At 36.8% G+C, this 14,317-nt stretch overlaps 1 protein-coding gene across 1 annotated transcript in view; it reads right to left on the bottom strand.

Annotated features, from left to right (window-relative positions):
- Nucleotides 1-14,317, bottom strand: part of LOC150096012 (uncharacterized) — a 70,820-nt gene that overhangs the window by 44,074 nt on the left and 12,429 nt on the right. The window contains exon 2 of the mRNA XM_090409422.1: nucleotides 58-204. Within this exon, the coding sequence (XP_090265548.1) occupies nucleotides 58-204 (147 nt within the window). The remainder of the gene's footprint in view (nucleotides 1-57; nucleotides 205-14,317) is intronic.

Raw genomic sequence — 14,317 nt, 5'->3', positions numbered from 1 at the left:
GAAGATTAATACTGTTAATGAATTCATTAGAAAAGAGAAAAAAACACATTTTCTTACCAAATGCTTCCAGTTTTCCCGAGTGAAAATCATCCAGAAGTTGTAATAACCCTTGTTCCATCTGACGGAAATCAGTTGATTCTGCATGGAAGGATGGTTGTTGACATGGTCTACTACTAAGTATCTGAGGCTTATGAGGAAGACGTACTAAATATAAAAAGGTGAACACAAAAAAGCAATGTACCTAAACATGCAAAACAAAAATTTCGGACCCAAGCAAAGCAAGCATACAATGTTTCAAATTAGATCAAATTAAATTAAACAATACAGAACAAATTAAATTATTAAAAAAAAAAAATTTTCAAACTAAATATAAATAAATCAGATATATTTTTTATGAATAATACTGTAAAATTCATTTTCCAACTCAATTCTAATGATTGAAATTTTGTCAACTACAAATTTAAGAAACTGACAAATTAATGAAATAAAGAATAAATTAAAATGAATTTTTTTAATATTACTGATAATGATAACAGCGCAATAAATGCTAGCAGTAAAAACAAAACAAAACAAAACACACACAAAAAAAAGCACTGCTTCTTGCTGGAGCAAACAAAATACACGAACTGCATAACGCATACAGGATTGAGTTAAAGCATAAAATACAAAATAGCAGATCACTTGGTTATACATGAATGTCAACTTATTGCTTTATATTAAATACAAGTACAATGACATTTTTTTCTCCTTTACCCTGGAAATCAACATAAGTCCTTCAATAATATCACATTTTCCATTTCATACCAGTGAACAGATATTTTTTGAGCTATAAAAATGCAGTGGGTACAGCTAAAGTTTAAACATTGAATATATTAATTACATTTTAAAATCCATTTTTAATCAAAATCCATTTTAAATTATTTTTTTATGGCTAGTCTATTTTTGTTTAGGAGTACCCACTTTTTTTTATAATGTCATTGGCTTTTTACTCAAATTTTAGGGCATTATTTGTGTTTTATATGGACAGATATATGAAGAATATATAGGAAGAAAAAACTGGACATACCTTTGTGGGATGTTGCTGGCTGTCTTCTTTTTCAGTGGCATCCCGGTGTATGGAGATATACATTCATTGTTGAATGAAGTAAGTATGAATGAACTGAAGGGGGGTCAGAAAAGTGGGGTTTGAGAGATGTGGGAGAATTATTGGTGAGGCAAGAGGTATGTAAACTTTTTTGAAAAACCCAGGTTTTTTTATATTTTTTAAATTATTAAAGGTGGGCAGAGAATACTTTGGTGAGGAAAGGAGAAGGATCTTATGAGATAAGTCTAAGGCTCCCACCACTGATCTTATCCCATAATATCTTTCTCCTTTCCCAAAAATTTCTACATTCACCCCATCCCAAAGTATTCTCTTCCCACCTTTAATAATTTAAAAATTATAAACAAAACCCAGGTTTTTCAAAAAAAGTTCATATACCACTTGCCTCACCAATAATTCTCCCACATCTCTCAAACCCCACTTTTCCGACCCCTCTTCAGTTCAGTCATACTACCTTCTATCAACAATGAATGTATATCGCCATATGCCAAGATGCCACCGAAAAAAAAAGAAGGCAGCCAGCAATATCCCACAAAGGTATGTCTGGTTTTTTCTTCCTATATAATCTTCATATATCTGTCCATATAAAACATAAGTAATGCCTTAAAATTTGAGTAAAAAGCCAATGACATTATAAAAAAAGGGGTACTGCTAAACAGAAATAGGCTAAATAGCCATAAAAATAATATTTACTTAGAGGAGTAACATGGGAATTTTCCCAGAAATAATAACCATTTAAAATTATATTTTTAAGTTTAAGTACATTTTAAAATCCATTTTAATAATCAAAGGCATTTTTTAAATTTTACATAAGGTTATTATGCAAAAATTCGATTAATTTATTGAATTTCTGCAATAATGTGAAATTCTTGCATTTCACATTATTAATTTATTTAATAATAGCCGGCTTGATTGGCTAAGTTAGCGTATCCGCATCATCATCAACACCAACATCATCTACCACCCACCACAACCACTGGTATTTTCACAGATAATCACAAACATCCATGCCCACGGCAGGATACAAAAATTATAGATTATTAAATAAATTAATAATGTGAAATGCAAGAATTTCACATTATTAATTTATTTAATAATAGCCAGCCTGGTTGGCTAAGTGGTTAGCATATCTGCAGCTGCGGGTTCGAATCCTGCCGTGGGCATGAATGTTTGTGATTGTCTGTGAAAATACCAGTGGTTGTGGTGGGAGGGAGATGGCGTTGGTGTAGATGATGATGGTAGTTGCAGTTCATTGTAGTTGGTGGAATGAATGGTGGAGAGAGAGTTGTATAGTAGGTATCCTCCCTCGACGAGTCCCTTGGACTCCCTGGAGGTGTCACGTAATAATAATAACAATAATAATGTGAAAGGCAAGAATCTTTTAAAATCCAATTAAAAATTATGGATTAGTGATAGAACGAATATTTAAATAACAGTGTGTTATAACCTTGCACTAAATTTTCTATAAGTTAAAGTTAAAAGACATACCAGTAATCTCCACAGTGACAATAAGTAATTCTTTTTCAATATCAGAGAAAAAATTATTTAAATATTCTTAATTTATACAAGTGAATAGGGCATTTGATACATTCTCAGCTTATTTAAGTTATTTTTAAGGAATATACTAAAAGTTAAAAGGCGCTTATATCATCTATCTTTGAACAAATGCTATGGAAAGATCATTCATAACAGTGCTTCATAGTATAAACCACACCAAGAGGGAAAAATGTATAATTTATTGAAAATACTTATATTTTACTGGTTCTCTACCCAGCATTATCAGAGCATAATTACAACTGTGGCAAGCTACAACACTCAACTAGACAGCTGTATAAACAATTCAAACTGCATCTGAAAAGAACTAACAAGACGTCTTCTAGAGCAGTGTTTCTCAACCTGTTTTGGATCATGCCCCACCTCAACGTCTCAAAGATTTTGATGCCCCCCTCTAGCATAATAGTCAGCCAAGTTCTGAAAAAGTATAATATAAATATCTACATGTACATTTTCTAATTGTCCCCCTGTGGGGACGTATGCCCCATGTTAAGAAACACTGTTCTAGAGGCTGGATAACCATAAACTGATTTGAAGAAGTTAGGCTATATCTTAGAATGATTGTCTCCCAGATCTTAGGCAAAGTAATGCAAAGGTTGGGGTGGGAACATGCTTCATTGCTGAAGTTGATTCTAAAAATAGTTTTTTTAGGATTCCATGTAATCCTGCATGAAGGAATATTAAGAGCACGGTCTGCCAGATATCATTTTTGTATTCTTTAAGGCAGATGTTAACAGATCTATAAGTCTGTCTGAAGGAGGCTAAACTGCAAGCACAAGGAACTCTATACACTTCAGAATGTGGAAAATGAAGACGATCTTAGGAGAATGGATGTAATTAGCTGAATGAGTGGTTGGAAAGTGGTACAAAGATATTTGTGGAGAACTCTGGCTATATTTTCCAATATATCTTCAATATATAAGAGATGAGAACAGTTTTAGTGTGATCTTTTGCATTGATTGCAGGAGGAACAAGGAAGGGGCAGAGAGTATTTTATCTATTTTATAAGGATTGTGGCCACTGGCTAATAAGTGTTATAAAGGTATCTGAACTCAGTTTCAAGGGCTGTGTCACTTGAACAAATAGCCCTGGCTCCATGTTGAAGTGTTCTGCCATGCTATTCGACATGGTGGAGTGATTACTTATGCAAATTCCTTCCTGTATGTGTGTTTTTCTATAAACAAAAACAGGATAATGAACCATTTGGTAGTTGTCACAAGTATATCTAGAAAGGGGAGACAATTGTTACTTTTTTTTTCTACTGTAGTGTGTTTTTGGATGTTGGTTGTTTAGGCGCACTAAAAAATATTTCCATGCAATGCAGCCAAATAGCAAACACATCACCTACCTATTGGTTTATGAGTAGCTGCTGAGTGTGTAGTTTTCAAAATGTTCCACATGGCTAATGGGGAAGTAGAAAGAGAAGGAGCCAATTACATTCCCATCCAGCAGTTTGCATATTTTTCCTTTTCATGAAAAATAACCAGAATAAATAGTGATTCTGAATTATTCAAACATGTCAGAGAAAAAATTTGACAATGAGGTCAAGGGTCTCTTGTCAAAAGGTACACTGGTAAACAATGAAGTAATATAAAAGCTGATCATGAGTAACTGTTAGGATTAGATTTTTTAAATTATTATTTTTTTTAAATTATTCATTACTGTTTGCCTGTGTAGCACAGAAGAAGTGACATTAGCATCTTGTGTACTACATTGCCCAAATAAAGACCTAGGTTAAATTCTAGTTACTGACGAGATGAACTTTTTCTAAGCCTTTATTCAACAGGTTCCCAAGTTAGCCAATCTCTGGCATGGGCAAGTGGGATTTTTCTCCCATAAATTCAAAAAAATTTATCATAGAACCAACACTATTTCAGACAATAACATTGTGTTAGGGTTAAAGATCATTAAATGGGTGACACTTGTCATGGCCTTCCTTCACTGCATCTCTGCAATGCTGTTAGTGACGGCTGGAATTGATTCCACAGTCTGTGAACCATGGGAAACTCATATAACCATCTGGCTACCTCCACCTGACTGTGGCCGACCTCTGGTAGTTGCAATGGTTTGCTACCAAAATTCATTAAATTTGGGTAGCAAGTTAAATGATGTTTTATAGCCATATCCAAGAATTTTGTTATCATGAAATGCCATGTTCTCACTACTACAGACATAAATGAAAACCGCTTCAAAATGCACACTTTTATGTTATCACCATTTGCACATGCCAATGATGGCTCCACTCACTTGTATACAATAACCAGACTCAGCATTACTTTTTACACAACGTACTTAACTTTTATATTCCCCTCCCCCTCGGATTGCCATGATTTTTCTCTTTGCTCCTTAATTTCTGGAAACCAGTGTAATTTGATAATGTAAGCCACCATTGCTTCACAAAATGTCAATGGAGACAGTACATTCACAACTATACTTTCATATTTTGTTTCTTGCACAAGAATATGAATTGTTTTGAGAATAAATGTGTAACCCTGTGGAAGTGACATTTGCATCCGTAGCACTAGGCAGCCTGAAGAAAGCCATTCTCAGTTCAAATTAAGTTTTGCCAACTGGAAGAACTTTTCTAACCCTTTCTTCGACTTGGTTCCTGGGTTAGTCAATGTCAGGCATAGTGGGTTTCTCCTCCTGGAAACTTTGTTTTTTTTTATCTCATAAAAAAGAAGCTTTGTGCTTCTACAGTCAAGCAAATTGACTGTAGAACCCATGTTATTCCAGGAAAATAATATACCGTGTCAGGGACCACAAAATGGCAGTATTTATCTGCTTTTCTTCATTGTATACTGTTTATAATTAGTGATAGTCTTGGGTCAGCTATATCTGACTGGCTACTGGTGGAGATTGAACTTTCGCCTCGGTCTCCAATTAGATAAGTCTAAAATTGCCTAGCCTGCTCTCTGCAGGGAATAAAAAGGCATAAAAAGGCAAGTAATTGTCGTTGTTTCATATGATGGTAAATGTGCAATCCAGAGATCTAAGCTAATTGTTACGAGTGATACTAAAGAAAGCTGACAATTCTTGTGCAGTGAGACATTTCCATTCTCCTTTACATGTTGTTTTTTCATGAAAGAGGTTAGTTTACGGCTTGCACGTTTTTGCTGCAACTTCCTCTTCTTCTTCTTTGTGCTTCTTTTTTAGCAGAGTGCTGTGTAATATCTGAACAACCATCATCTTCAATAGAAAATTCTGCTCTACAAACAGTGTATAAAACTTTACTGTTGACATTATAACTTTCAGTTAGGAAAGGGAATTCTTGTTTCAATGCATCCATGAAACTACAATTTCGATTGGGCATCTCACAACCTATTTTCAACAAACTGAATTTATAAATAATTACTAAACCCTTCAAAATAACAGAGTTTACACCCCCCCCCCAAGAACATACCAATACTTTATAATAGTGATAAATAAATATACTTTGAAAAGCATCAAAGAATATATTATAATTCATTCATACATATTTATCATGTCAGCAATACAACAAGTCGATTTTTGTATTCTCGACTGTTGTATGCATTATAATGTCAACTATGGAAGTTATGTGAAAGCCATCTAAATATGCTGGCATCCCATTTATGCATATACAGCATTTTATATAGATTCTGCAAGCCATACTTGCCTATGTGACAATTTTTTTTTTTTTATTACACAGAAGTGCAACTGAATTAGAGACAGCTAACTGGTGACGTGCTGGATCCCCTCTGACCCTGATAACAGTGCCACACGATGAAGCAAGGACTCCACAAGCTTGCAAAAATGTTTCACAGGAATGGCAACCCATGTATCCTCTAGAGCTGTCCACAATTTGCTCAAGTTTGGCGGTGATGGGACACAGGCATGAACACTCTGTTCGGCGGTATCCCACAAATTTTAGATAGAATTTAAATCAGGGCTTCTAGGTGGCCACTTTGTTATTACAAAGTCAACAGAATGCTTCTGGAACCAAGCAGTAACCAGCCTGGATCTGTGAGATGAACAGTTGTCTTGCTAGTAGACACCATCTCAATTGGGATGCATGATGGACATAAATGGTTGGCCATGAGTTCCACATATCGGGATGCATTGAGTCACTGGTACACATACCAAAAGTTCCAAAGCCGTCCAACGAAGACACCCCAAGTCATCACTGAGTCACCACCAGATTGTACAGTTCTGACCCGACATGCAGGATCCATGGCTTCATGGGATTGGCACCATATCCTCAGTCTCCCATCAGCGCTATGTAGTTTAAATCACGATTCATCACTCCAGGCTACATGTCACCAATCTTCAATTGTCCAATGTCAATGTACTTTATCCCAGGCAAGGCATTCAAGCCCAGTGTCATGCCATTAGAAGTGGGGCTCTTGTAGGTTGGTGGATCCCGAAACCAAGACGGTGAAGTGAACGTTGCACAGTCCTTGAGTGACTTCCAGCTGGAGCCCTCATTCAGATGGGAAGGTGATATGAGATAATGCCTGGCCCCTATTGGTCCATTCAATGCGAGTCAGACAATGAAGCTCATGATCATTCAAGGCTAGTTTGCCCTTTGCAGTTTGTCTGGGTGCTTGTTTTTTTTTTTTTGACAGAATTTTCATATTCCCTGAACACTCTTGAAAAAAACTCATATGAGAAAATCCAAGTTCACTGACAATTTTGGAGATCGAGTGACTCATGCGTTGGGAACCTGCGATCCACCCTCTGTCAGATGTGCCTAAATCCTGTGCTTTTCCTATTTTTTTCCCCATTAAGATTCTCCCAACGAATGCTTGGGGAAGCCAACGCTGACAGCTAAGTATAATCACAGTTTTGGCCACATGTGTGCAAATGTAGGAGTTGCAGTACAAAATTTGCACAGCACCTCCTATCCCTAATTCAATGGTACTTCAATGTATTATCATTATTAGACCCTCCATGGAGTCAGCAGATTCATTGTGGGAGGTTCTTTCAACAGACAACATATTTATCATACTGACTTAAAATCCTTAAAACTCCCTGCATTAACAACATATTCCAGTAATGTGTTTCATTGATCCACAAATCACCATGTAAAAAATCTGCTCTTCACACCCTTCTTCACTACACTCTTACATAACTTTCAAGTATCACCTCTGGTTCTTCCCCTCTTGCATGCTACTCTTTTAATAATCTCCTCTGGATTAATCCGATAAAATCCCCTTACTAACTTAAGCATCTCTATCGTATCACCTCTTTTCCTCCTACCCACCAAACTGTGCAATCCACATTCCTTCAACCATAGCAAATAATTCAAAGCACTGATATTGTCTTAATCAATCGTCTCTGAACCCTCTCCAATGTTTCCATATCAATGAAAGACAGGTGACCAAATCTAAGCACAATAGTCCAAGTATAGTCTGACCAGTGCTTATACAGTGGAACAACTATCCACATCCCTACATGTTAGTGTACTTGTTATCATAGTAGCACTATGATGTAGAGTCCATGAAACACATGCAATATACTTTCTAAACTTTAGTCTACTGTCAACCATTACTCCCATATCCACTTGCTGCAGTGTAGTGCCATTAATATAGTACACAGCCTTATATTTCTGCACTCCAAAATGCAACACATTGCATTTGTTAATTCCTTTATCCAAACCAAAAATCTATTCAAGTCTTCCTGAAGGGAATTAACATCTGCAGTGCAACTACTCATAATTCTCCCCAACTTTGCATTATCAACAAATAACTGAAAATCCCCAGTCATGATGTATCATTTACAAACAAGCTAAACAGTAGGAGTACAAGAACAGAACAGAACCTTGGGGCAGGTCACTGGTTGCCCTCCTTTTTTTGAGACACTGGTCCATCATATACAACTTTCTGGTATCGTTCTGAGAGCCAGTCATCAATCCATCTAATAGTACAACTTATCATGTGGTAATCTATCAAATGCTTTTGCAAAGTCCAAGAATATTAATGTATATGATTCTCCCTTATCTAGCACATTCGTTACCTTATCATAAAATGAAAGTAAACTGCTTTCATTTTATGATAAGGTCATTTTATGATGATCAAAACAAAACCTATCCTTTACAAATCCATGCTAAACATCATAAAGAATACTATGTCTATCAGCATAATCTTGTATTCTATTCCTAACCAATCTCTCCAACACCTTGAATACAACTGCAGTTATACAGACTGGGCTATAATTGTAAACTTCTTCCTAGAACCATACTTGGGGAGTGGCTATTTAGCCTTCCTTCCACTCCTTTAGGAGACTTATCCAAGACTTTCATTAAAAAGCCAGGTCAAGGGCATAACTAATTGTTGTGCACATTCCTTAAAAATATGTGATGTGTCATCCATTCATACAGTGTCATTAACATCTAATCCAATCAATATCTCTGAATTTTTCACTTCTAATTCTCCTAATGCTTACCTCTATTCTGCATATTGCACAGCATTATGTAGACCAGTATGATATCCACTGATAAAGTGCTCGTATTCAATAACGTGTGGAAAGGCTCATATGTTCATTGTACATGTTGATTGGATATTAACAGTATAGATGAGAACATAGATTGATAAGAAAATAAATATTTTTTGACTTACTTGCTAATATTTTGCTGGGATTCTATCCAGCATCTTCAGAGCACACAAACAAAGTTTGTTACAGTGGCGAGACAACCACAATCCGGTATATACTAGTCCCCTTGTTATACTGGATTGTGGTTGTCTCGCCACTGTAACAAACTTTGTTTGTGTGCTCTGAAGATGCTGGATAGAATCCCAGCAAAATATTAGCAAGTAAGTAAAAAAATATTTATTTTCTTATCAATCTATGTTCTCATCTATACTGTTAATATCCAATCAACATGTACAATGAACATATGAGCAATTGTAACAACATGTACAATGAACAATTGTAATGTGCAACATAAAGACTAAAGTCCTAATTAGGTGCCATCTAAGTTGAAAAAAAAAAAAAGAGAGAGAGAGAGAAAGCAGATATTAATTTGGTCTTAGGATGACTGTCTCCCAAATCTTTGATAGATTTATACAGCCATACTGATTGAGGTTTGGAGTATGTTTGAAAGCTTCTATTGATCCAGGAACAACCTCTCTGACTTGTAAAAGCTTATGTGTAGCACTTTTTTTTTTTTCCCCAATTGATCCTGTGGGGGGGGGGGGGGGGGCTGTAACCAAAGCATGGCAAGACCATGCTTTGGTTACAGCGACTTGGCATAGCAAAAGTGCCAGATATATATTTTGCATTCACCGAGGCAGTAGTGCATTCAGGATTTAAACTTGGGGGGGGCAAAAGTTGAGTAGATGATTTGAGAATACACTACACATCGCATACACCCTATGACTGAGCATATGCAATGATTGCTAATTCATAAGTGGTATAGAAATAGAAGACACGACACAACATAAATAAAAAAATTAATTTTAATTAGGAAAAGATTTTTTGAAAATTTTCCAGTTTTTTTTTCCCTTTTTCTTTGTGGGGGCCAGGGCTCCCTGCCTCCCTCTCTGGGTGAACCACTGCACTGAGGAACATATCCAGTTCTTCCTGTCTGTCCATGGTAGGATTGATGACATGAACAGGGCACTTCATAGATTCCTGGATGTGATAAAGGAGAGAATCAGTCCTTAGGTGAACGGATGAGAGTTGCCAATTTCACATAAGGTTTAAATACAGTGCGTAGTTGATGTTTGTGTGATGATGTGCCTTTAATGTATGGGATGGTGACAGTTTTGTTGTAGTCTTCTGTGGTAGACAGTGGGGGGGGGATTTCTGGAGCATTTAGTATTTTATCTATCTTATGGGGGATTATAGCCATTAGTCAGGAAGGTGTGACATAGGTGAGAAAGTTCAGCAGTGAGAGCAATGTCATTGGAACAAATTGCTCTAGCTCGATGGGTGATGGTATGATTGTTTGTGTAAATATCTCCCTGTATGTGTGGGTTTTCTATAAACTGAAAATGATAAGGAACCTTCTGGAAGATGTGATTAGTGTGTCCAGGAAGGGCAGACAGTCATTGGCTTCTAGTTCCACTGTAAAGTGGATTTTTGGGTGCTGGCAATTTAAAAGCACTAAAAATGTATTCAATGTGTCTGGGCCATGTGGCCAAATAGTAAACACCCATCGAGCTAGAGCATAGCATAACAGAGACTAGGTTTGAGAGTGGCTGTATTGATAGCTAGCTTTTCCAGATGTTCTATGTAGAAGTTGGCTAAGGGGGGGGGGGGTCCCATAGATGTCCTATCTAATTGTTTGTATATTTTCCCTTTCCACGTAAAATAACCTGCCTGTGCTGTGAATTTAAATAGATGAAATATATCAGGGGGAAACTGTGAATTTAGTAAATTAAGGGTTTCAATTAATGGTAATTGCTCATTCAATAATCCCACTATATCCTTCTTAACAGTCACTCTGATGCCATGACTATCCACCAGTATCAACCTGACATACTTATTCTTTGTCTTCTTGTCATATAGCAGAGATGATGGTGAGGAGAGACTGACTGTAAGTGAGCAAGAGGTGTATGGGGAGTTGAGCAAACTTGATGTTAATAAGGCTGTGAGACTTGATAATATATCACCACATATTCTGAAGGAATGTGGCAGGGAGTTAACATCTGCCTTGACACATTTTTTTTAATATGAGTCTTGCACTGAATCGAGTTCCAAAGGAGAGCAGGTGATAGAACTCAAACATCAAATTATAGGCCTATCTGTGTGTCAGGTGTTGTGGTTAAGTTGTTGGAGAAGTTGGTGAGAACTAGGATCCAGAATTGGGCTGACAACAATGGTATTATCTTTGATGAACTGCATGAATTTGCTAAAGGAAGTCAAGTTTTAGTAATCTACTTACTTATTACAATAAGGTGATGGCTTTCTTGGGCAGAAGAGAGGGATACATAGTAGTATACTTAGATTTTGCAAAGACTTTTCATAGATTACTGCATGATAAGTTGATAGTCAAACTAGAGCGGATGGGGTTTTAGTATTAGATTAGTGGTATTAGATTGGAGACTGGCTATCTGATAGGTATTAGCAAGTTGTGTATGGGGAAGCAATATCCCGGAAGAGGAAAGTCACTAGTGGTGTGACTCAGGAGTCTGTTTTAGGGCCATTGCTGTTTAACCTGTTAATGATAATGTTAATGATATTGGCAAGGATTTGGATGGGGATATTCAGTTGTTTGCAGATGCAACATCTTCTCCACTAAAGAGTAGAGAAGATGTTGTGGCCTTACAAGAAGACTTGAATAAATTGAGTGAATGGGCATGGGAATGGTGATGCAAGTTAAATGTTGCAAAACATGAGATTTTAAAATTTGGGAAACAAAGATGGGATGTAGAATTTATGCTTGGTGGGGATATATTGTTGGAGGTGGAGGAAATAAGCGATCTTGGGATGATAGTGGATAAGGATCTGAAATTTAGGGGACACACTGTCAAAATTGTGAGGACAACACAAAAGAATTCTGGTAATGATACAGATGACACTTGCAGAAGGAGATTCTTGTTCCATTGTATAAGGCTTTGATTAAGTCGCACATGGACTACAGTGCACAGATTTGTCACCTAGTTTTTAAAAGGATGAAGAGATGTTGGAAAGGATCCTCTGGATCCTTTCCAACTAACTAAAGTAGTTTCTAATCTCTATAACGTTGAAAATGAGGAAAGGTCGAGAAAGATGCAATTTACAGCATCTAGTGGATAGGAGGAAGAGGGGTGATATCGTAGAGACCTACCAGTTAGTAATGGGTTGTTATAGGATCAACATTGGAGAGGTTTTACAGAAAATGGTGGGAGATCAGAGGAGAACCAGAGACCAGAGGTCATCCTTGGAAGCTGTATAAGGAAGGTGTAAGCAGGGGAGTAAGAAGCAGGTTTTTTACATGCAGAGTTGTGAATGATTGGAATGCCTTGTATGAGAGTCTGCAGAGAATTTGAGTATGTTTAAGGTGCAGTATGATGAGCTGTGTGTATGACAAAAGGACCTTCTAGATCAGTCTGACTCCATGGAGTCTTGTGATGATGATAAGAAAAAGAATGCCTGAATTAACTATGACCTGACCAGTCAATCTCCTCTCATACCATCCCTTTCTTTCTTTACCATGCTTGTAACCTTCCTAGCCTGCACTTTACAATCCTCATGAATCTGATCACCATCAACTATCTTGACCCCCCCCCCACCCTTTCCATAACATTTTATTTTCCAACACAGCTAGCTTGCTTGATTTCACTCTTACTCTATTTACTTGTTTAACTCTTGGATGAAGTTATACAATGCTTGTGTCAGATACTGCCTTATCAGTTCACATGCATTGTCGACATCTTACCTACTCAACATCAATATGTTGAGTAGGTAAGATGTGCAAAATGTCGACATTTTGCACATCTTACCTACTCAACATATTGATGCTAATTCACTACAGAGCTTCCCATAATCACCTACCTTAAATTTTCCACATATATCTTTTTTTTTTTTTTTTGGGAGTAATCTTTTAGGTTTCACCACTTTCCAAACAAATACTTCATGATCACTCTTGCCAACCAAATCCAATGCTCTAAAACATCATACTTGGTTTGGTCACATGCTGCTTAAGATATTTATCCCTCAGAAACTCAAAAAAACGCACTCTCACTGTTACCATACACTATCTCCTCCTCTTATTCTATATTCCTGTCCAATGAGGATCATCTTTCTACATGTTCAACTAATTTGCCTAAACATTCCACAATCAGCATTCTCTACATTCCCTGGCCTATAAGAGCATCTTATCAGATATACCAGTCTGTTAATTTCAACTTCACATCACACACATTCAAAATCTGCATATGTACTATCAGCTTCCACACTTTGTGGACACAATTCCTCTGTAATCATTAACAGCACTCCCCACCCCTGCTCTTTTTTTTAGCTTCCTATCCTTCAGGAAAATTACATATCCTTTGGTTTTTATTCCCAACAGTACATCATCCTCAGACAACCAAGTTTCACTTATGCCGATTATCTCTAGGCATACCGATTCAATCAATATAACAAACTCAGCTCTCTTATTTTGAAAACTCCTTACATTTGTATACAAACATAACAATCCCTTTGAGGCCATTCTACTGACACCGATACTCTAACTGCTATACCACACCTTTTTTTTGATCTGACCACTCCCATTTCCCTGATCCTAACTCCGATTGCCATCCATGTTTGTCTCATCCACCTGTATGCACTATCACCTTGTCCTGCTGCAATCACATCTTCCTTCTGCTGTACAACCCATTTGGCTGTTATTCTGCTTCTAAATACCCTTTGATAGTTAGCTACAACTATAGTCTTGATTTTGGTTGAATAACAACCCATTTGGCTGTTATTCTGCTTCTAAATACCCTTTGATAGTTAGCTACAACTATAGTCTTGATTCTGTGCCTTCTCAGCAAATAACAGCTTTTCTAGATGCCCAATAGTAAACTCGTTCAAATGTAACCCATCAACTTTAAACTATTACAACTTCCCTTCAAATTTACTCCAGTGATTCACAAACTAAACCCCCCCCCTCCACCAACACACACCCCTTTGTCTCACTATTATCATATCTGGGCAACATGCTAACAAATTTACCCAATAATGCTATTAACCTTTACATCCTGCAACAACTTCCTCAAATCTCCATCAACA

Source organism: Typopeltis vanoorti, chromosome 19, assembly GCF_054136105.1.
Source record: "Typopeltis vanoorti isolate ZY-2024b chromosome 19, IOZ_Tvanoo_1.0, whole genome shotgun sequence".
Classification (NCBI taxonomy): Eukaryota; Metazoa; Arthropoda; class Arachnida; order Uropygi; family Thelyphonidae; genus Typopeltis; species Typopeltis vanoorti.
The sequence above is the reverse complement of the archived record's forward strand: the minus strand, read 5'-3'. Positions and strand labels throughout refer to the sequence as shown.